At 40.8% G+C, this 24,318-nt stretch overlaps 1 protein-coding gene and 1 long non-coding RNA gene across 2 annotated transcripts in view; both read left to right on the forward strand.

Moving 5' to 3' along the window:
* Positions 1-9,536, forward strand: part of LOC137847172 (guanine nucleotide-binding protein G(q) subunit alpha-like) — a 138,530-nt gene extending 128,994 nt beyond the window's left edge. Inside the window, exon 8 of the mRNA XM_068665465.1 lies at positions 4,745-9,536. Within this exon, the coding sequence (XP_068521566.1) occupies positions 4,745-4,786 (42 nt within the window). The 3' untranslated portion in view covers positions 4,787-9,536. The remainder of the gene's footprint in view (positions 1-4,744) is intronic.
* A 12,593-nt stretch (positions 9,537-22,129) lies between these two features.
* On the forward strand, positions 22,130-24,002 carry LOC137847206 (uncharacterized). Its single transcript, XR_011090853.1, has 2 exons — positions 22,130-22,588; positions 22,727-24,002. It is a non-coding gene; the product is annotated as an uncharacterized lncRNA (long non-coding RNA).
* Positions 24,003-24,318: the final 316 nt, after the last annotated feature.

Genomic DNA, 24,318 nt, shown 5'->3' on the forward strand with positions numbered 1-24,318 from the left:
GACATGAGCATCCAAGAGAAGGCTGTAGGAGACAGTATCAGATGCCTTGAGGTCACAGAACAGATTTTACAAAACTTTAATGTAGTAGTAATTTAGGATTTATTTTATACTTTTCTGGTAAATCACAAGAATAGATTGTATGATTCTTAACAGCACTTAATCAGCATTTAAGCATCAGCCAATTTAACACAATGATTTCAACAGAATTTGCTACAGTTGAAACAGCAACATAGTTAAAGATTCAAGAATGGCAAGTTTTGCCCAAGATTTACTGCAGCGGGGGGGGGGGGGTCTAAACTCAGTCTCACGCTTTCAAGATTCCCCCCTTTTAGTGAATCACTCACACTTCTCCCTCATCAACATTTGTCCACAGATGAGCTTTTATCCTTGAGGAGTCAGTCCTGAGAGACATCTCACCTCAGGGGTACCCTGAGAGGCATCCCAGATTGGTGGGAGATCAAGGGTCACGGCCTGCTGCGGTCCCTGGAGAGCTTGCTTGGGATCACTATAGGATTGCTAGATGATTGACTTTTAGTCAGAAATTTTCCAGAATTCATTTCTTTTTTTAATTTGACTATGATTCAACTTGTTCAACACACACACACACACACCCATTTAGAAAATAATTGCGCCTTTCTCAATTAGTCATGTCACAGGGGCTTTGGATACATACATTTAGGGAGAGGCCTGCTGGTCCTGTGCATGTAATGTATAAATAACAGGGGAATGAGGCAGTGTCAGGCTTCACCACACTCTGTAGATAACAGAGGAATGATGCCATGATGGTTTTTCCTTGAATCATAGATAACAAAGGAATGATTCTGCACTATATTAGATAAAGTGATTGACTCGTAGTCAAACTCAGATTCCTTATCATGTCGATCTTGTTGAAGAAAATTATTGAGATCTTTCTGAGAAGATTAGACAAACTTCCTGTTACCATATTAGCAGGTATGTATAGTACATAGTATAACTTTTTATTCTTTGATCAATTTAGAGGGAATCAAACTTGTTGCTGTCCTGGTTTCAGCTAAGATAGAGTTAATTTTACTTCCAGTAAAGTAGGGTAAGGTAAAGTAGAATTCTAGTCTGGTAGGGTTCTGTGTTTGGGAGTTAGGATGAACATAATGCTGATATCACACTGATGTTTTAATTGTTGAGTTGCAAGGAAAAACAACTGCAAAAGGGTGAATCTTTGAGAAAATTGATGCTCCAATATCCAGCAGGAAGTCCCCAAGACACAGTAATGAATATATGACCAGGATTAGAGGGGCCCTACCTCCAGCCAGGGGAAGGAAAAGGACAGTCGTGTTTATTGGACTGTGTGGATTCGGTGGCCTGGCACGTCAGACCCACAAAAGTATAAGGCTTTAGTAGACACAGGCGCACAGTGTACTGTAATGCCATCAAGCTATAAAGGGCCAGAATCCATCTGTATTTATGGGGTGACAGGGGATCCCAGCAGTTAACTGTATTGGAGTATTGGAGGCTGAAGTGAGTCTAACTGGGAATGAATGGCAAAAGCACCCTACTGGGACTGCCGTGGAGGCTCTGTGCATCCTTGGCATAGACTCAGAAGAGGATACTTCAAGCACCCAAAAGGGTACCAGTGGGCCTTTGGCGTAGCAGCCTTGGAGATGGAGGACATTAAACAGTTGTCTACCTTGTCTACCTTGCCCAGTCTCTTGGAGGACCCTTCTGTTGTAGGGTTGCTGAGGGTTGAAGAACAGCAGGTGCCAATCGCTAACACAACAGTGCATGGGCAGCAATATCGCACCAACCAAGACTCCCTGATTCCCATCCATAAGCTAATTCATCTACTGGAAAGCCAAGGAGTGATCAGCAAATCTCATTCACTTTTTAATAGTCCCATATGGCCAGTGGGAAAGTCTCATGGTGAGTGAAAGCTAACAGTAGACTATCGGGGCCTGAATGAGGTCACACCACTGCTGAATGCTGCAGTGCCAGACATGCTAGAACTCCAATACATACTGGAATCAAAGGCAGCCAAATGGTATGCCACAATTTATATGGCTAATGTATTTTTCTCCATCCCTTTAGCAGCAGAGTGCAGGCCACAGTTTGTTTTCACTTGGAGGGGTGTCCAATATACTTGGAATCAACTACCCCAGGGGTGGAAACACAGCCCTACCATTTGCCATGGACTGATCCAGTCTGCGCTGGAACAGGGGGAAGCTCCTGAACACCTGCAGTACATCGATGACATTATTGTGTGGGGTGACACAGCAGAGGAAGTTTCTAAGAAAGGGAAGAAAATAGCCCAAATCCTTCTGAAGGCTGGTTTTGCCATAAAACAAAATAAAGTCAAAGGACCTGCACGAGAGATCCAGTTTTTAGAAATAAAATGGCAAGATGGAGGTCGTCAAATCCCAATGGATGTGATCAACAAAATAACAGCTATGTCTCCACCAACTAGCAAAAAAGAAACACAAACTTTCCTAGGTGTTGTGGGGTTTTGGAGAACGCACATTCCAATTTACAGTCTGATTGTAAACCCTCTCTACCAAGTAACCCGTAAGAAGAATGATTTTGAATGGGGCCCTGAGCAATGACAAGCCTTTGAACAAATTAAACAGGAGACAGTTCATGCAGTAGCCCTTGGGCCAGTCCGAACAGGACCAGATGTAAAGAATGTGCTCTACACTGCAGCCAGGGAGAATGGCCCCACCTGGAACCACTGGCAGAAAGAACCTGGGGAAACTCGAGGTCGACCCCTTGGGTTTTGGAGTCAGGAATAGAGAGGATCTGAGGCCCTGTACACTCCAACTGAAAAAGATATATTGGCAGCATATGAAGTAGTTTGATCTGCTTTGGAAGTGGTTGGAACTGAAGCACAGCTCTTCCTGGCACCCCGACTGCCGGTACTGGGCTGGGTGTTAAAACAAAGGACCCCCTTTACACACCATGCAACTGATGCTACATGGAGCAAGTGGGTTGCACTGATTACTCAGCGGGCTCAAATAGAAACTCTAGTCGCCCAGGAATCCTGGAAGTAGTTGTGGACTGGCCAGAAGGCAAATATTTGGGGATATCGCCAGAGGAGGAGGTGGCCTGTGCTGAAGAAGCTGCAATGTATAACAAGCTACCAGAAAATGAGAAGCAATGTGCCCTGTTCCAGGATTCTGATGGGTCCTGTCGTATTGCAGGAAAGCATCAGTTGGCTGGAAACATCCTGTGCCCCATGCCACTGCCCAGAACACTATCTTGGGCCTTGAAAAGCAAGTCCTATGGCAACATGCCCCCCCTGAAATCACTGTCAGACAATGGGACGCATTTCCAAAACAACCTCGTAGACACTTGGGCCGAAAAGCATGATTTTGAGTGGGTATATCATATCCCCTATCATGCACCAGCCTCCGGGAAAGTTGAACGATATAATGAATTGTTAAAGACTACACTGAAGGCAATGGGTGCTGGGACATTCAAACACTGGGATACACATTTGGCAAAGGCCACCTGGTTAGTCAACACTAGGGGATCTGCCAGCCAAACTGGACCTCCGCAGTCAAACCTGTTACATCCTGTAGAAGGGGACAAAGTCCCTGTAGTGCATGTAAGAAACATCCTGGGGAAGACAGTCTGGGCTATTCCTGCCTCAGGAAAAGGCATCCCATTCATGGGATTGCTTTTGCGCAGGGACCTGGATGCACTTGGTGGGTAATGCAAAAGGATGGGGAGGCCCGGTGTGTACCTCAAGGGGATTTAATACTGGGTGAGAATAGCTCATGAGTTGAATTGTATCATGTTAATTATTATATAATACTGTATGTCATCTCCATTGCCCCAACCCAGGTGCAGGACCTTGCACTTGGCCTCGTTAAAATTCATGAGGTTCACACAGACCCACCTCTCAAGCCTGTCAAGGTCCCTCTGGATGGCATCCCTTCCCTCCAGCATGTCAACTGCACCACTTAGCTTGGTGTCATCTGCAAGTAGTACTATACAGAAAAGAACTATTTAGAAGAGAATTCAAAAGAATTGAAAATATTCTTGTCCTTTTGAGTTTATTTCATGTGACAGATGCCCTAGATGACGTCCAGCAGGTTAATCTTCACTTTTCTAGATTGACTCTTGTGTAAAGTAGAACATGTAGTTTGGTTACACAGACTTTGTGTTCTTCTGAGAATTACAGCCTTAATATAGATTTAATAGGATCATTATCTTATGCAGTTTAGATAACTGATTTGTTAGAACAGTAACATTTTGCAGTTGACCAGCTTCAGCTAGAAAGCATATTTTTTTTATCACTAATTAAATGAAATTCTATTGTAGTGTTAGGATATAACTTGTTTATGCTTTTTAAAAATACAGTTTAAATACAGTAGGTATAGAATGACAATTTAACAATTCTATTAATTTTATAATGATTTATTAGTATAATGTAACTAATATTTCTGTTGTTCATTTTGTGTGGTTACAGATCATCCAATTCATCTCTCCATTTTAAAAATTATTTTATGGAAGAAAGGATAGTAAGCAGGAAAAAAAAAAAAAGCTCTTGCATGATCAACTTCTGGAATTTCATTCCATTTTTATTTTTAATGGTTCCTACTGGAAAAAAAATACTATATAATAGTATTTATTAGTAAAAATGTTCCCTTCTCTTATGTGAGGATCACACACTGGATCTTTCTTCTGTTTTCTGCTCCTAAGGTTCCCTCTTAAAGAAGCTCCAATTTTGAACTGACTGTAAGAAAACTGACTTTCTCTTCTTAATTATTAGGACCACAACGGGATGCACAAGCAGCACGAGAGTTCATCTTGAAGATGTTTGTAGACCTGAATCCAGACAGTGACAAAATTATCTACTCCCACTTCACATGTGCTACAGACACAGAGAATATACGCTTCGTCTTTGCTGCTGTCAAGGATACTATCCTACAGTTAAACCTGAAGGAGTACAACCTGGTTTAACTGTGCCAGGGAGGCCCTGCAAGATCACCTTTACGTGACTGAAGATACAGAAGAGGGACTGTATTATCTGTGAAAACAATTTGCATAATACTAATTTATTGCTGAAGTTATATTCACTCTGAATATCCACAGAGTTTGTAGTTAATATTATGTTTTTATTTAAACTATATGGAGAAAAAACAAAAGATGCTGAACTACATTCACAGCACATTTCCTTATCTTTTAGGCAAAGCCTCATGACTCAATGCGTTTTAAATTCTCAGTCATACTCGCACAAAGGATAAAGTTTTTTTGATACTGAAACAAAGTCAATCCGGTTTCCTCTTTCCCTGACCGTTTCTCTCTCCTTCCTTCCCTTCCCACTTTATGTTTCTAAAGGTATAATGGCCTTTTTTCCCAGTTGCATTTCTTGGTAAAATATTTTCTATTGAGTGATTTGGTCAGAAAAAATGTTATCATCAATATTTAAAATATCAGTTATTCTAATTTTACAAAATGTACTTTTTCTGAAGGATCAAAAGTATTGGTAGTATGACTTCTAAATTCTTGACATGGGTGTTTTCATTCTGTCTTCACTTCTGAGGCTAGAATATTGGGATTGCAAAATAGAATTACAGATGTGTATGGATGTAAAATTTAACCATGTTTTCACAGTTCAGAAAGATTCACAGAAGACAGTAATGAAATACCTAACACAAACCTAGGATGTACATGGAATATCACAGAATCTCTTTTTAATTGACATGTGCCGTTTTTTTCTCTTTTCTTTATTCACAGATGTCAAACAGAAATGTCACGAACACTACATTTTTCCCAGTAGCTACAGACTGAAACAGTGTGGGTTGTGTTTTTTTCAGTTGTGTGTTTTTTTTCTTAAGTTACAGCTTTTTTAAATTTGTTTTTCCACATTAGATTTTATATATATATATATATATATATATATATATATATAAAATTAATCTTGCCAAATCTGTCTTTTTATAAAACTGATATTTTGAAATATAAGATATTGAATGAAATACCAAAGTGATGGATTGGGAACTGACCTGATTGAGTCAACTGCCAAATGATAAACAAACAGTTTCAGTTCCTACAATCCCATTTTAGAAAGTGTTCCATTTTCTATTGCCAAAAACAACAGTGTGAATGAATATGATAATAGATACATGTGTATAAAAAACAGTTTAACTCCTTATGTCAGAGTTGACATGAGACTGCATACAACGTGTTCTGTAATAATATCAAGGCATCTTTAGTTTTACAACATGAAATGCTTGTTCACTGGTTGCTTGTTCACTGAATCACAGACATTTGATAGGCTTAATATAAAAGCCTTGATATTCTTTAGAAAGAGCTATGAATATAAATGAAACATTGAGAAAATCACTCTATAAATTTAAACGTGCCATTTTTTAACAACAAAAATGCAGCAATCATTGATGAGTCTTTATTCTACAGCTTAAGTTGAAAGAAGGTGCTTTTTGACCAGGTGCATTATTGCTGGCAAGCTACAGAGGACTCAGATATGTAATTGGATTGTCTGCAATGCCAAGTAGCACTAGAGTGCACTTAACACAGAAATTGCTGCCTCTCAGCAGTGTAGGGGAAGTGGAAAAAAGAATGGCTTATTAGTTGAGTAACAAAGTTAACAATAAAGACTAATGAATTGTTTTTCATCCTTAACCCTCCCAGCTCCAAAACAACAATAAGAACAGCTGATACTTCTTTCTCCCTTATAAAACATCTTATAATTAAAATCTGGTTGTACATACATATATATATATGGAAGCATCCATGTTATCTTTGTAATTATTAATTTTTGGCAAATTGAATGTGCTGTGTTGATATGTATCTATGTAATTGTACTGTATGTCATAGCTAATTCACATTTTAAATAATGCTATTTTATTTACTTTTTAAGAGAAAATAATGTAAATTTTGTCAGTTTATTTCTGACTAGGGACTTGTTTTTATTTAAATATATATATATATAGTACAGAGTGGTACTGGCATCGTACTGTATAAAATTATTTGTACATTCCCGAGTAGAAATAAATTGTATACATGCAAAGGACATTGACATTCAAAACAATGCTTAAATCTTGTGAGGGCTTTATACAAATGTAGAAACCAGTTTTGTTGGAAGAACATATGCCATTATATCTAGGATTGGAAAATAAGCTCTTAAATATGAATTTGTATTTGGCAGAGTCAACTTTGATTAATTTTACCTTTCTAATGGCCTTTATTAGAAAAGTTAATTTAGAGACATTTCAAACCAGTGAACATAAGTACTAATGGGCATATGCTATTTCCCTAAAAATAATCATGAAAAAATACAGAACATCAGATCAATTAAACATTATTTCAGAAATTACAGAAAACTTGGATCTAGCAACAAAAAACTCATTAACGTTAACAATTTTAAGGAGTTAAAAATTTTATTTAAGAAAGCTAAAGCAGGTAGTTGTATGTTATAAAAAGTGACACTGACATTCTAAATAGGTGATCAGAGTAGTTAATGTTGTTATATATGGCATTATAAAATTGGTCCTGATCTTGCTTAAAAACATAAAGCTTCTGTGTCTACTATTAACTATGGAGTGCATGATAATATCCCTTCTTTTAACTTGGGAATATATTGGCCACCTTGGATTTAGTGATTTAAATAGAACTGTAGGAAAAAAAAAAAAAGCAAAAAAAAACAAGTGGTGTCTTATGAAGGTTTGGTAGTTTTTTGTTTGTTTTGTTATGGGGTATTGGGGAAGGGGATGGGGTTTTATGTTTTGTATAAAAAATAAACAAAAGTTTTCTCATACATTATACTTATATTGTAATTGCAAAATTCAAGAGGTTGTGCCACCGGGCTACTTGTGGTATATTTTAAGTGAGCAAACCTGTGGCAATGATTAGATCATTTGAGCATAGTCTGAAAAAATATATATTCAGCATGCTAATGCAAGCTTTATATGAATCATCTAACAGCACTGCAGTGTAACAGTTTTTGCAAAAACATTTCCTTTTTAAATGACATAGCTGTTCCCACTTGCAATATATTCTGTTGTTGTTTTAATTGGTGGTTTCCAGTATGGGTTATAGCGCTTGAGTCCAGAAGTTTGTGCCAATAACATGAAACTGAAAGCAAACACAAGACACAAACCTTTTTACTTTATGTGATATGTGATTTCATTGAATGTCTTAAATGGGGTAGGAGGGAAGGAAAACATTTTGGGAACCTGAGTATTTTAGGTGTTTGTTAGCACAAGAAAGCTGTAATATGTGTTTTACAAATCCTTAAACTTGCTTTTTCACTAAGTAACTGGCACTGTAATGACATATATAGGATGATGCAGCTATAAGGGCAGTTTACTTCTTATCATTTAGACTCTTTTGATTGTCAAAGTATATGAAATGTCATTTTCAATTATACTGCCACATGATTGTGAAACACTTTTTTAAGTTTGAAAGTTGAGAAGAGACTTAATGCTGGCTATCAGTCAGAACTGACTACATAATTTGCAAAAACTTGAAATGGGAGGAAACGGTCTGCATATGAAGACATTGCTAGACTCCCAGCCTTTGGTTATAAAATGCAAAAGATTTTCAGATTTCTCAAACTAACGTCCCTTGCCTAGTTATGCATTCTTCACAAAACAATGAAATAACAAGAGAAAACATGAAACCAACATGAAAAAAAAATAAAATTTATCCAAATTATTTTATGTGCTGCTGTTCCTGGAGTGCTGTTCATGGTTACTGCATACTAGTCTATTAAAAAACTAATGAAGTGCGCACCATATATTAACAAGACCTACAAATGACCTACCTCTAGTTAAGAAACCAATAAAGTAAATACGTTTTGGAGATAATGTCTCAACTTAGAAAATTAAAATGGCATGTTGTTAATTATTAATGACTATTTTAGACATTCATGCTTTTGTAAATACAGTCCTTTTGACATAAACACCTAAGGTCATCTGTCCCTGTCCAATTTGTTAGTTTAGCAGAGATCTTGCAAAACCATATGTTTTGGTTTAATAAGAAGAAGCACCGATATCTCCTCTTTTTTTTTTTCTTTTATTTATCCATAATATTTTGAGTTGTATCAATTAAAGCAGACACTTACATGTAATCAGTAATCTATTGAGAGTCTTTATTTAACTAGTTAAATGTTTATTACTGTAACTTTCACTCAGTCTTTTTCACAGTAGCCATGCTGCAGGAAAGAAAGGAACAGAGGAATTATTTGGGCAAAGTTAATGTTGAAGATAGCGTCAAAAATACAAGAGAATTCAGACAGATCAATCTTACTGTAAAGCTGTTGTTTATTATTTCTCTCAAAAGATTGTCTAAGCTGAAGTCTATTTCTGGATTCCTCATTTACCATACTGAAGAAAATCCTTATTTGACCATTATATTTGTGGGGGTTATGAGAGACATTTTTAAACTTGCAGTGTTTTAAAAAAATAAAGATATTTGCTGTTCTTAAAGTGTCATTTAATCACAAGCCCTGTCTACTGTTTAGGGAACCAAAATAGAGTGCACTGTTTGTTTTTTGTTTGTTTGTTTGTTTTTGAAAAAAAATAATGTATAAAACTGTTGTTTAAAATTTTGCTCTTTAAAAATACAGTATTTTTGGCCATAAAGTTGTACTATTACTATCTTAGATCTTTGACATATTTCTGAAATATATTTGGCCTTAATGTTCTCCCAAAATGTTTCTTATTATGATATATATTAGATAGATGCATTATTCCAATGACTTTTTTTTTTAAAAAAATTATACATGCTCCCTCCTCATTGTCCAAATATTAAAATTTCCTGATGTCCTAGTTTTGGCTAGGATATAGTTATTTTCCTCCTAGTAGATGGTATGGTGCTGTGTTTTAGATTTAGGATGAGAATAACGTTGAAAACACACTGATGTTTTAATTGTTGCAGAACAGTGCTTACACCAAGCCAAGGACTTTTCAGCTTCCTCACTCTGTCCTGCAAACAGGCAGGCTGGGTGTGCATCAGGAGCTGGGAGGGGACAGACCCAGGACAGCTGACCCAAACTGGCCAAAGGGGTATTCCATACCATGTGTTGTCATGCTGAACAATTAATATGGGGTGGTTGGCCAGGGTGGGGAGACTGGCTGCTCGGGGATAGGCTGTGCATCGGTCAGCAGGTGGTGAGCAATTGCATTGTGCTTCTCTTGCTTTGTACATATTATTAGTAGTACAATTATTATCATTATTGTTATTGTTTTCCTTTCATTTCTGTCCTAATAAACTGTCTTTATCTCAACCCACAAGCTTTCACTTTTTTTTCAATTCTCTCCCCGATCCCACTTTGGGGGGGGAAGGATGAGCGAATGGCTCTGTGGTGCTTAGCTGCCGGTCGGGTTAAACCGCAACAGTCCTTTTGGTGCCCAATGTGGGGCACGAACGGTTGAGATAACGACAGATCTGAGCAGAGCATGTTAAACCAAAATTGTTATAAGCATTAGACCAGTTTAATAGTTGCTAATCACAATGTTGCTTTTTTTGATCTCAGGTCTGCTGTGCCTGTTTTGCAAACTGAGTTATATAGCACATTACTTACTGTATGTGTTCCCTGTCGTGCTCTTTATCCTTTCCAGGGGCTGATTTAAGGTTGTTATTTTCTGGTGCTGTGTAACACTGGCGCACAATGATAAAATTGCTTGTCCTGAGACTAGTCTGGTATTTGTATTCAGCATTGCCGTCAACTCCATATTTTGGGAACCATACCTCAGAAACTACTCAGGGGGAGATGTCTTTTCCCACTTGTCCACTCTCCCTTTCTCCTTCACCCTCTCCTCCTTCTCCAAACGAATTACGATAGCTTCTCAAAACTTTGAATATCCTTGGGATGTTCAGACCAGCATGTTCTTCATTCTGAATGCGCTACAGGTTTTGTTTAAAGTTAAACAACTACTTAAGAATGTCATCCAGAGATCTGTCCTGTGGCAGGGCAGTTAGGAGTGGCAGGGAGTGTGGGAGGATATGGAAGGATACTTTCTCAAAAACTTCTTCTGCTGTGTTTCCCCTTACAATGATATCATTGATGTACTGCAGGTGTTCAGGAGCGTTCCCCTGTTCCAGTGTCATCTGGATCAGTCCATTGCAAATGGTAGGGCTGTGTTTCCACCCCTGGGGCAGTCGTTTCCAAGTATACTGAATGCCCCTCCAAGTGAAAGCAAACTGTGGCCTGCATGCTGCTGCCAGAGGGATGGAGAAAAATGCATTAGCAATATGGATTGTAGCATACCACTTAGCTGCCTTTGACTCTAGTTCATACTGGAGTTCTAGCATGTCTGGCACTGCAGCACTCAGCGGTGGCGTGACTTCATTCAGGCCCTGATAGTCCACTGTTAGCCTCCACTCGCCATTAGACTTTTGCACTGGCCTTATGGGGACTATTAAAGGGTGAACGAGTCTTGCTGATCACGCCTTGGCTCTCCAGATGATGAACTAAATCATGGATAGGAATCAGGGAGTCTCAGTTGGTGCGATATTGCCGTCGGTGCACCATTGTGGTAGCAATTGGTACCTGCTGTTCTTCAACCTCCAGCAATCCTACAACAGAAGGGTCTTCTGAAAGGCCAGGCAGGGTAGACAGCTGCCTAATCTTCTCTGTGCTCAAAGCAGCTATGCCAAAAGCTATGCCAAAAGCCCACCGGTATCCTTTTGGATCCTTGAAGTACCCTCTCTTGAGGTAGTCTATGCCAAGGATGCATGGAGCCTCTGAGCCAGTCACAATGGGATGCTTTTGCCACTCGTTACCAGTTAGACTCACTTCAGCTTCCAGTACAGTTAGTTGTTGGGATCACCCTGTCACTCCAGAGATACAGATGAATTCTGTCCCTTGGTAGCCTGATGGCATTAAGGTACATTGTGCGCCAATGTCCACTAGAGCATTGTATTCTTGTAGTTCCGATGTGCCAGACCACTCTAGCATTCTTTTTATAAAAGGTTTATCTTGCAATGCAAAAAAGACTATTATTCCCCAGATCGGTGTTATAACTATTACTAATGACGACTTAGCTCTATTGCAGGGCAGGAGTGCAGAGACGCAGATTACACTGCCAAATGACCACCGGCAGGCTCTTTCACAAACCTAAGGTTGCAGCTGGCACTGCCTGCAGCCGTATAGCAGACGTTACACTCTCTTTCCTAACTAGTAATCATGTGTCTTATCCATTTGTGGTGAATGGTCAGTGGCAAAAAGAGAAGGAGGATGCCACTGACACTAACAGCATGGGTAATAGAAGTAGTATAAATGACACAGGTGACGGTGCGGGGCGCTCTGCCTGCTGCTCGCCTTTGCCTGACTGTGCACTGCTGCCAACGGTGCTAGAGTAAAATGTGAAGATTGCTCAGATGGCAGTGATGAGAAGATGTGTGAAGAAGATGTGTGCTGAATCTGACTTTGTGTGCAACAGTGGTCAGTGTGTGCCAAACAGATGGCAGTGTGATGGGGATCCGGATTGTGAAGATGGGTCTGACGAAAGTGTTGAGCTGTGTCATATGAGAACAGTGTCATAGAAATGTGATGGTGAAAAAGACTGTGACAGTGGAGAAGATGAAGAGAATTGTGGCAATGTGACTTGTAGTGCAGCAGAGTTCACATGCAGTAGTGGACAATGTATTTCCAAAAGATTTGTCTGCAATGGTCAAGGTGACTGCTCTGACCACTCGGATGAATCTTTGGAGCAGTGTGGCTGCCAGCCTGCACCTCTGGTGAAGTGTTCTGTGAGTGAGGTGCAGTGCGGCTCAGGTGAATGTATCCACAGGAAGTGGTGATGTGACAGAGATCCTTATTGCAAGGATGGAAGTGATGAAATTAACTGCCCTTCCTGGACCAGTTCAAATGTGAAGATGGGAACTGTGTCCATGGGAGTAGGCAGTGCAGTGGTGTGAGAGACTGTCTGGATGGCACTGATGAAGCAAACTGTAACAGTGTTATTCAGTGCTCTGGACCTGGCAAATTCAAGTGCAGAAGTGGAGAATGCATAGATATCAATAAAGTGTGTAACCAGCAGAGTGACTGCAAGGACTGGGGTGATGAGCCCCTGAAGGAATGCAACATAAAAGAATGTGACTGTCCAGCTGGGAAACTGTGGAGATAGTGATGAATGCCAAAACCCTGGTATCTGTAGTCAAATCTGTATCAACCTGAAAGGCTATCAGATGAATCCTGCTACAGGAACCTGGAAAGGGCCATACGGCAAAGCAAATTAGATAACTGTTATTTAACTTGTCAGAAGATAAAAAAGAAAGTGTTTCAACAAGCAGCCACGGGAGGGAAGAATCACTGAACCCTCGATGTGAGGGACTGTACCTTGTTTTACTGACTACTGAAACAGCTGTGAGAACCTCAGAAAGGGACCCATGCATCCAGAATAAAAGGACCAGTAACTACTGAAACTTGGAGGGTTGAGACCGCTCCTGGGAAACTGAAACTCGAGCTAAGGAAGAACTAATATTCTTAGTGGCTGAAATATCACTCCATCTAGATGAGGGGGAATATGCTTGTTCTACGAGGTGGTCAAGTCTTTCAGACAGTTTCTCCACAGCTGAGACACAGGAATGTAGTGGAGCAGAGAGATTGTCTTCATATTTTTGAAGCTGGCAGGACAGATTATGCACTGTTCGTCCCATCCCCTCATCCCAGTTAATTACTGCCAGTGTACTGGCATGTGCTGATGGTGCACTCCGCACAAATTTACACCACATGGATGTTGCGCACTGGACTTCATCGGGGTCTTGAGGTGTCTGGGCATTGTCCAAATCACTATAAATCATCTCCCGCACAGCTAATTCCCGCAGATGCTGGAGACCTTTATCCATAGTGGTCCACTTGCCTACTTGATATACAATATCTTCCTTATGGGGATATCTTTCTCTCACAGCTGCCAGGAGTCTCCTCCAGAGGCTGAGAACCTGTGCCCCTCTCCCAATTCCTTTGTCAATTACCATTTCTCTAGAGAGGGATCCCAGCTGCTTGGCTTCATTGCCTTTTAATTGTTGGCTATTGGCCCCAGCATCCCAGCATCGAAGCAGCCAGGTGAGGATGTGTTCACCTGGGAGTCGACCATAATCCTTTTGTATTTCTCGCAACTCACTCAGGGATAGGGATCGAGTGGTTTCTGATTCCTTTATGATTTCCATCTCTTCTTCATGATGTTTTTGTGATGGCTCTGCTTTAGAGGTGCTTGCCATTTCCTCTTCTCCCTCCTTCTTAGGAGAGGCTTCTTCCCTTACTAAATGAGCTGACTTCCGTTTCCATTGTTTTGACTTGACTATGGGGGTGACTGATACCATAGCTGGTTGGTCCTCTGGGTCAGCCGCAGCATGTGTTATTTGGACATCAGACTCAGAAACTTCCTCCCTCTCTTCAAGGTGATGGATTATGTTAAATAGTGTTTGATAGGAGTAAGCCAGGACCCAGCACAATGCTGCAAGCTGTCGTTCTCCGGCATTATCAGGGTCAGGACATACAGCTCTCAAACATTCTACCAGGGTTTTAGGATTTTACACTTGTTCAGGGGTGAAGTTCAAAACTATTGGAGGAGACACCCGTGACAGGTACCTGCCAACATCATCCCACACACCTTACCACCCGCCACAAGACTGTTTCGAGACAGATTCCCAGATAAGCTTTCTAAACAATCGACTAATCTTAGAAAGAAGAGGAAACCCATTATTCAGAATTAGAAATAGCAATATATGGGTTATACATGGATGTTCAAAATACTCCCAAGCTGTTGTAATTAGCCCACTGTGAAAGAAGGAAGAGGTACCATTCCTGATATTATTCATAAACTGACATCCAGATGAGGAAAGGAAGGCAGTGTAGTTCTGAATATTCTCTAAAAGATAGTTTCCATGAGACCCAAATGATAACAGTGCAGAGCCTGAATGCCAGATTAAACTCGAGGCCAGTGCTTGGCAGCACAGCGAATTAAAAAAAAAACGAACACAGATTGTAGCATATTCTTGGACTGGATATAGAGGAGAAAGGAGACCATGACACGGATTGCATGATCAAGCAAGCCATTATTAACAGGACACTGAACATGGTAACTAGCAAGTAAGTGTGTTAGTTGTAAGCATTTTAATCAATTCTATTGTTATCTCAACCCTTCGAGCCCCACGTTGGGCGCCAAAAAGGACTGTGGTGGTTTTACTGTGCTAGGCAGCTAAACACCACAACCGCTCTCTCACTCCCCCTCCTTAGATGAGGAGGGGGAGAAGTAAAGCAAAGAACAACTCACGGGTTGAGATAAGGATAATTTAATTAAAGGGAAATAATAATAATAATAATAATTAAAGAAAGATTATCATGAACTAAACAATTTAACTAAAGGGAAAAAAAAAGGGAAAGGGGAAAAGGGAGCGGGAAAGGAAAAAAAGGGAGGAAAACAAACAAATAAAACAAATGAAGGCTATGTGGAAGTGCAGAGGAAAGAAATTACTCTCTACTTCCCACAAATGAGTGATGCTTTACCACGTCCTTGAAGCAGGGCCTCAACGCACGCAGCCGGTGTTTGGGAGGAGGGCTCATGTTTTCATGAGAGCCCAGCCCTCCCCTCTTCTTCCTGTTTCCACCTTTTATTGCTGAGTGTGACATCATATGGTATGGAATATCCCTTTGGTTGGTTTAGGTCAGCTGCCCTGGTGATGTTTCTTTTCTCACTTTTTGCCCACCCCCTAGGAGGGTTAGAGAGAGTCCTGATGCTGTGCCAGCACTGCTCAGCAGTAGATAGAACACTGGTGTGATAACTGCTGTTCTAGCTACAAGTGCAGAGCACAGCACTGTATGGGCTGCGGCAGGGAAAGTTAACATTCCAGCCAGACCCAGTACACCAACCTAAATGACTCTGTAGTTCTATGATTTTATTTGCTATGCCAATAGCAATGTACATGTACATGTATATAAATATATTTAGAAATATTGGTATTTGTTTCTGTGATGAAAGATTGCACAGCATGGAGTTGGTCATCTGTTAAACTCTTTGTCATTACAAATGTCATTTCCCATGTTCCCATGATGCTGCCAGTCACAGCTCCTGCATTTATGGTGAGCTAGTATATGGTTGTATAGATAAATTCTGAATGCATATTTTCTTTACTAGCAGCCTCAAAATCCACCTTGAGCCTCACTTCTCTTTGCAAAATGCCTCAGATTTTACCTTTATGTGTTTTCAAAATAATTTTCATTAAGTGTTATGGTTATTTTCACATATCTATTTTCTGCGTGTAGTTTTGACCTAAGGATACGTAGCTATCAAATTATTTTTTCCACAAAAAGAAATTCCCCTCCCATATCAGTTACTTCAGTGTATGAATAATTCATGGCCTAGTCTTCTGGTTGTTCTCACTATAAATCTCGGTACACCATTAATGGCCGTATATCATCAACAGCCACGTATAATCAATTATTCTCTGGCCACTTTAGAAATCCTAAACTTGAAACCTCCTTTTAGGGTATCATTAAAGTAATCTTGCTAAAAAGCAAGGAATCATAGAAAAGCCCAGGTTGGAAGAGATGTCAGAGATCATCTGGTCCAACCTCTTATGATAAAAACAGGGCCTAGAGAAGATTGTCTAACACTTTGTCTAGCCAAACCTTAAAAGTTTCAAGTGTTGGAGAATCCACCACATCCTTGGGGAGGTTATTGCAATGACTGATTGTTCTCACAGTAAAAAATGTTCCTCATGTCCAATTGAAATCTTCCCCAGTGCAACTTGTAGCCATTGCCCTTGTATTTTCCAAGGGCAATCTTTTAAATATTGGAACATAGTGATGAGGTCTCCCCAGAGCCTTCTTTTCTCCAAGCTGAAAAAAACCTGTTCTTTCAGCTTTTTCTCATATTGTAGGCTTTCCAGTCATTTGAAAACCTTAGTGGCTCTTCTTTGGACCCTCTCCAGACTGTCCACATCTTTTTTTGAATACTGGGGACCAAAACTAAACACAGTATTCCAGGTGTGGCCTGACAAGCGCTGAGCAGAATGGAATAATCACTTCCTTATCTATTCTGGTAATGCCCTTGCTGATGCAACCCAGAATCCTGTTGGCTTTTTTTGCTGCAGCAGTGCTGTTCACTCATAATGAGCTTATTGTGAGGAATGTGTTAACAATTCGTGTCCATAAAGAACAACTCTGTTTGAATCCTGTCTGCCTCTGGGTCCTGCACTGGCAATTTAATTCTTGAACCACAGATGCAGTGTGTCCCGGTCTCCCCCTCATTCTAGTCAATTTATCACGTCTTCAGAAAACACTCCTTAAATTTATGAACCTGTTTGCTTTTGTTATTCCGGACTTCTATTTCTAACAGTTACAGCCTTTTTTCCTGTCTTCTTCGAGATTAACTTAACATTGCTATAGATGTGTCTGTGAATGGCTGAGGAAGAATGTTTCAATTACTCGTGAAGCGTCAAATAAGAAAGCTGTTTGTGTTTGATGTCTGGGAGTTTCAGAACAACTGATAACAACTAGTGACTGTTATGGGATACTATGTGGATCTTTGGTATCTGGCCAGGGGGCCAAGAGATTAAGAGGAAGGAAAAAGAAGCTGAAGGACGGTTGGGAGACAAGACCTGCAGAGTGTTCTATAAACTTGGAATGGTGCCGAGTGAATACAAAGGTGAGAGGAAGACTACGAGCCTTCAGCATGAAAGACCCCTAGAGACCCCCAGAGGAGACTGATGCGCATGCTCCAGTAGGAGGGACTGGAACCCGGAAGCTAATTATAATAATCTATTTTTTTAGAAGTAGCAATGAATATGTATTAGTCTAGGTGCATAAAAATCAGCTGCTTGATGTAACTGGTGTGCGCCCTGGTGGAGCGGAGACTCCCGGTGCACCCAGCGCTGTTTGCTTACCTCTATTCCTTTATATTCTTCTAATAAATCCTATTTTTTTATTTAATCCTAATTTGAATCCTGAGCCATTTATAACATTATTATACATTGAGCCCCCAAGTCTCTTACTCCAGAGCTGCTTCCTAGCCAGGCAGATCACAGTCTGTACTGCACACTTGGAGTATGCCATCCCAGGTGCAGGACTTTACATTTGTCTTTATTGAACTTCATGTGGTTCTTGTCAAGCATGATTTGCCCTTGGTGAATCCATGCTAGCTTTTCCCAATCATCTGCTTCATTTGACTTGTAATAGTTCCCAGGAAGATTTGTCCCATAACTCTCACAGGAATTGAAGTAATACTGATTGGCCTATAGTTTCATGGATCAATTTCAGTTCAAGTTGGGCTTTTGCATTCCTAACTGTGTCTGTGCATGCCTTAGCAATGTTCTTATAGTTCTCAATGGGCATTTGTCCACTTTTCCATCTCTAATATGCTTCTTTTTCACTTTTGAGCAGCCCCAGAAGGTTGCAGTTTGGCCAAGGTGGCCACTTGCTTTGCCCACTTCCCTTTCCTTTAAAATTGATGGACTGTTCTTGTGCTTCCAGGAGTGTATTCTTGAAAAACTCTCAACACTCACAAGCTCCTTTATCCTCCATGGATGCGTCCCATTGAATCCCTCTTAACTCAGCTCTGAGCATGTTGAAGTTTGATGAGCTAAAAATCTAAAATCTTTGTCTTACTACCAAACGTCAGCAGGCTCAGCGGAATCTTAAATTCCACAATATTGTAGTCACTGTAACCAAGGCTATCATTAACAGTTATATTATCATGCAAGATTTCTTAGTGAATAGTAAGTCCAGCAGTGCCTCATTCCTAGTGGGCACATCTAACATTTATGCCAGGAAGCAGTCTTTTATGCATTATAGAACTGCACTTGTGCACTGCTGTATTCTTCTTCCAACAAATGTCCAGGAAGTTGTAGTCACCAATAAGAACCAGATTCTGTTGGTCTGAAGCTTGCTTAAGTAACCTAAATAAGGCTTTGTTGGCCTTATTGTCTTGATTAGGAGGTCAGTAACAGATGCCTAATGTAAGATCCGCCTTGGAGATGACCCCTTTAATCTTGATCCAGATATTGATTCAATAGGGTTTTCACAGTCACTGTAGTTAACTTCGATACATTCAAGGTTCTCCTTTACATAGAGCATGAACCCTCCTCCTCTTCTTTACATAGAGCATGAACCCTCCTCCTTTCCCATCTATCTTTTCAAAATAGCTTGTAACCTTCCATTGCGATCTTCCAGTTGTGAATTGTCCCACCACATTTAAGTTATTCCTATGATGTCATAACAAGATTACTGAAAATTGTCATCTGGAATGTGAGTGTAGTATGTTATTAGCTTTCTTTGTTCCCTTGGAAGTATTTTTTTATGAAAATGAGAGACAGGGATAAAGAGAGGAAGTGAATAGAATATCTCTGAGGTAAAGAAATTCTGTTCCACTAAAAGAATAGCAAAACTACTCTTGCTTTTAATGATCAGTCATCACAGACTAAGGCTTTGTGTTAAAATTTCTACCCTTTGTGACCCTGGGTTCACAGGTGGCAGAGGAGGTAACAGCAACAGAAGTGTACCATATAGGAATTTCCAAGTCATTGCTAAATATTTTAAATAATGAGTCAGAATTATGCAAGTGATGGTTATGCATGCTTTCTTTACACTAACGCTTCAAACTCTGTTACTTACAGAACTTAAACTAGCAAGTTAAAGTTGGGAAATTTCAGGTGACCTTGTGAGGCCCTACTTGGACTATTGAGTCCAGGTCTGGGGCCCCCAGCACAAGAAGGATGTTGATCTATTAGAACAGCTCCAGAGGAGGTCCATGAAGATGATCAGAGGGCTGGAGCACTTCTCCTACAAAGAAAGGCTAAGAGAGCTGGGGATGTTTAGCCTAAAGAAGGGAAGGCTCCAGGGTGATCTAATCATGACCTTTCAGTACTTAAAGGGGACTTATAAAAAAGATGGAGAGCGACTCTTTGCTCAATCAAATGATGACAGGACAAGGGGGAATGGTTTTAAACTAAAAGAGGGGAGATTTTGATTAGAGGTTAGGAGGAAATTCTTCACTCAGAGCGTGGTGAGGCACTGGAACAGGTTGCCCAGAGAGGTTGTGGATGCCACTGTAGTGGGTTTACGTGGCAAGGTTTTGGTAGCAGGGGGGCTTCAGGGGTGGCTTCTGTGAGAAGAATCCAGCAGCTACCCCATGTTAGATAAGGGCCAGTTTCAGATGGCTCCAAAGGGACCCGTCACTGCCCAAAGCCAAGCCAATAAGAGATGCTGTTTGTGCCTCTGTGAGAATGTAGTCTTCAGCTGGGGAAAAAAAGGAAACCTTGAAGAAAATAGGGAGGCTTGTTGCCTTGTGTAGTCTTTAGCTGAGAAAATAAGGAAACCTTAAAGAAATCAGGGAGACTGGTAGCCTTCAGCTAGTAGAAGCAAGGGAGATAAGGGATGAAAGGTAAAAAGCAAGGAGAAAAACAGGTGCAGGAAGATTCCAGACTGACCCATAGTAACCTTTTGCTCATTAAAGGTCATTAGCATATTAAAAACACACCCATCGAAATGGAAATGTATATAAATGTGAGATTTGATCCTCCCCCCCTTCCTCTTTAACATGCATGTTCAATAGCAGATAAGCTAGATGAGCTAAAACAACCAATCAGAAGTAGCTAAAGAGAGAGTTTCACAAGTTATCTGTGTATAAATAATGGTGCTTCTGATACATGGGATTAGAAATTAGAGAGCGATTGATTAAGAATGAATATGTGCTACATTTGCGATGTACTGTGCCTGTGCTGCGCTTAGACCTCCAGATAACAGGAGCCCCTCTCGGACCCTGAGAACCAGATCAAAACAACCTCATGGTTCGGACTGTGACCAAGGGCTCAGAGATAAGGAGGACTGTTCACAAAGGGACAAGATAAAGAATGTCAAACATGCAAGGTCTCGAAATAACAGGAGCCTCTAGGACCCCAAGAACCAGATCAAAACAACCTTATGGCCCAGATTGTGACCAAGGGCTCAGAGAGCATGCACAAAGAAATGAGGTGAAAAGTTCAGCCCTGATGAAGACATCTTACTTCATCCCCACAACCCTCAGCGCCCACCACCATAAGGCACCGCGCAAGCGCAGACAAGAGGAATTTATGGAAATGATTTCTTGGAGCTAATTTTAATACTAAGCAGGGACAGGTTATGCATATGTATAGACGTATTGGGAAATTTCATGCATATGTAACTCTTTACTGCATATAACCAAAGCAAGTTGCCGCGTTAGGTGCGCACGACTTTGGTGGGATTACCCCCCATGCCACCCAGCGCTGAATAAACATACGTACTTTACAATCTTACTGATTGTGGAGTCAGTTTTCTGCGAGTCACTTCAAGTCAGTGGTTTGCTTGCCAAGCACCTGATTCTGCAGAATTAATTAATTACACTCATGTAGATTCTGACTGTGTGCTTATTGGCCAGGTACACCAGGCACAAACCTACAGATAACACAGAGAGATAGTTAAGAAAATGATTTAATCAGAAGATATAAAAAGATAGGACAGATGGCAGTCTTGAGGTGCAGGGCTCAGACAGACTGTCCCTGTTTTATGCTTAAGTGCCCCCCTTTATTTCCTTTTCTATCTACCTCCCTCTTTGTTCCTCCCTGCTCCCCTTGCCCTGCAAATCCCTTCATGGATTTGTATAGGGTTTGTATCAAATCCTCAACCCTTCCTAGTCCAGTCGTCCCCCCCCCCCCCCATTTTACAATCTTATCAGATACAAAGTCCTGGTTGGGCTTTCCTAGGAATGGTACCTGTAATTGCTAGATAGCAAATCAGTTATTGACTGGTGAAGTTTGTTTCTTGACTCTGTCTTCGTCATTTGTCATCATTTGTTTTGTCAGATCTATGTCTAAGTATGTTTGTTTATTGTTTCCCTTTTTCCTTATCATCCCAATTTAGAAGTCCTTAATTAAATAGTCCCGCTGGAATAAACATTCTCACATCAGTTACTTATCAGTTACTTATCAGTTACTGCAGCTGACCATGCTTGTTTCTGGTCATTGTCTTTATTAACACTGATTGATCAGAATTTCTGTGTTTGTTCTCCTCCCTTTCTTCCTCATCTCAATTTTGTGAAGCACTTAGACAATTTTACTTCAAATAGTAAACTTTTTCACATTCCACTTATAATTACAAAAATATACTTTAATAAGACAATTGAATGAATAATTAAAGTTGAAGTGTGAATAGAAAATAGTTAAACAAAAGCAAAACATGTTTGGGGTCCTCCACTTTAACAGGCTGCAGAACAAGCCCTGACACGTTGGGGGGAGGGACGGGGGAACACCAAAAGGGTGAGGAGGCATAGACAAGTCAGAACATGCCCAAGGACTATGAATCCCACCTACAAGACCCACCAAGGGGTCCCTAGCACAAATCCTGTCACATGCAAAGAAGAAACTGGTCCTGTGAGCTGGGCTGAGAGGCCCCCACATCTGGGTCCGACCCAACAGGATGACCATGCAAGATTACTGGGGCAGACTTTGGGCTTTGCATGCAAGACAGGCAACACTGTCTGTAAAAATGGAAAACCAGAATAAAATGACAGCTTCAGAAGAACACGTGCATGGGGACAATAAAGAAAAGGCCCAAAGGAGATCCCAAAAAAGACCAAACAAACAGGAAGAATTGGCCAACGGGCCTGTGAACTGCCAACTAGATTTCAAGGTAAGTGTGCCCCAGAGAGGGTGAGTACTGGTGGGGGAACTCCTTTTCCCAATACTGGGGGCGGGGGGGGGGGGGGGGCTTACCTGTAAAACCATTATGAGGTGCAGGCTGGTACTATATGTATTTCCTTGTCCTTAGATCGATGCTGCAAATAAGAGGCAGAAGACCAAGCACGCAGTCACGACTGTCCTGTTAAACTATCCTGACTCCTGCAAAAGCAGCAAGACCCAGGCTTTGGGAAACAGACCACAGCCCCATGCTCTTAGAGACCACAGCTACTACAGAAAGAGCAAGCGGATCAGTAAGAGCAATGGGGGTATTGCAGAGCTGAAAGACCATGACTATTATCTAGTAGAGAGGAGTAGCCAGCAGGATGCTGTTGATAAAAGGGCTGACAGTGGTACTGTGACAGAGGCTATTGCAAATCAGGGGGGTGGTCATACAAGTGCTAGTTGTGCTCATAAGGCTGTGGCTATTGTTCACAGGACATTGAAGCAAAACACCCAGTTACAAACAAGGCCATTACTTAGTACAGATAAACTAGTTGGCGGGGCGGAGGGGAATGTAACAGTAAGCAAATGTTTTTAGCTCTCGAAGACCATCATGATTTTCAAGCACAGAAGAGTAGCAGTCAGGATGGTGGTGATAAAAGTGCTGCTGGGGCTGTTAGTTCTGATGCCTTAGCTTACAAGCAAGCAAAGCAGAGAAAAAAAAACGAAAAAAAAAAAAAAACAGGTAGAATGAAGATTGCTAATTAGAAAAACTAAGCAATTTTTGTGTCACTGCAAACATCTTATTGACAGGGGGTTACAGGGACCACAAGGACCCTTAAATGCAAATTGTTTTTCTGAATGTGGTGGGCCAGTGAATACATCTACCATGAAGTTTGATGATGATCCCCTTGAAGGGCCTTCCTAGTTACTGCAGCCCCCTGCAGAACAAGATGCTGTGAAACACAATGAGGATGTTTCCCTGGGGAGGCTGTCTGTTGCACTCCCAAGTTCTGAGGAGGCATTTGAAATGCCAGCTTTACCACCACCCTCAAGTGTAGTACGGGTGGTAGAAGAAGCAGCAGTCTGCCTCATGGCTTCCATGGAGCATGTTAGGCATTAGGAATGGCCAATCTAGAGGTTTGGAGTTAGGCAATATGCAGAAGAATACGGATTTGTTAGTTTAGATCAGATATTGCTACATGAAGCTTGTGAAACATTTGTTTGGGGTGTAGAGCAAAATTTTGATCACTCTACAGCACCTGTTTGAACCTGGTGATTACGCTCAGCTCTGTCTTGAAGCTGCCAGCATTCGTGACCCTTTGCATTATCCTGCTATTAATCTAAACAATACGGACACTGCAAAATTTTAGACTGTGACAGTACTCCCCTGAAAAGTAAGAGAGAACTGTGTTTTGATCAGACTTTCTGCCTTTCTGTCATTATTGTGAAAGATATTGGGGCCATGGTACGCAGAACCCTGCAGTCTATCCCCTGGTCCAAAATTATAGACAAAAGGTGGTGGTATTTAATTGATCTAAATAACAGTGACAATAATCTCTAGTTCCACCCCCCCTGCCATGGGCAAGGACATCTTTCACTATATCAGGTTGCTCAAAGCACCATTCAAAATGACTTTGACCACTTCCAGGGATGGAGCATCCACAAGTTTTATGGGCATCCTGTTCCAGTGTCTCTCCAACTTGATAGGAAATAATTTCTTCCTAATGTCTAATCTAA

Source organism: Anas acuta, chromosome W (genome assembly GCF_963932015.1).
Source record: "Anas acuta chromosome W, bAnaAcu1.1, whole genome shotgun sequence".
Taxonomy (NCBI): domain Eukaryota; kingdom Metazoa; phylum Chordata; class Aves; order Anseriformes; family Anatidae; genus Anas; species Anas acuta.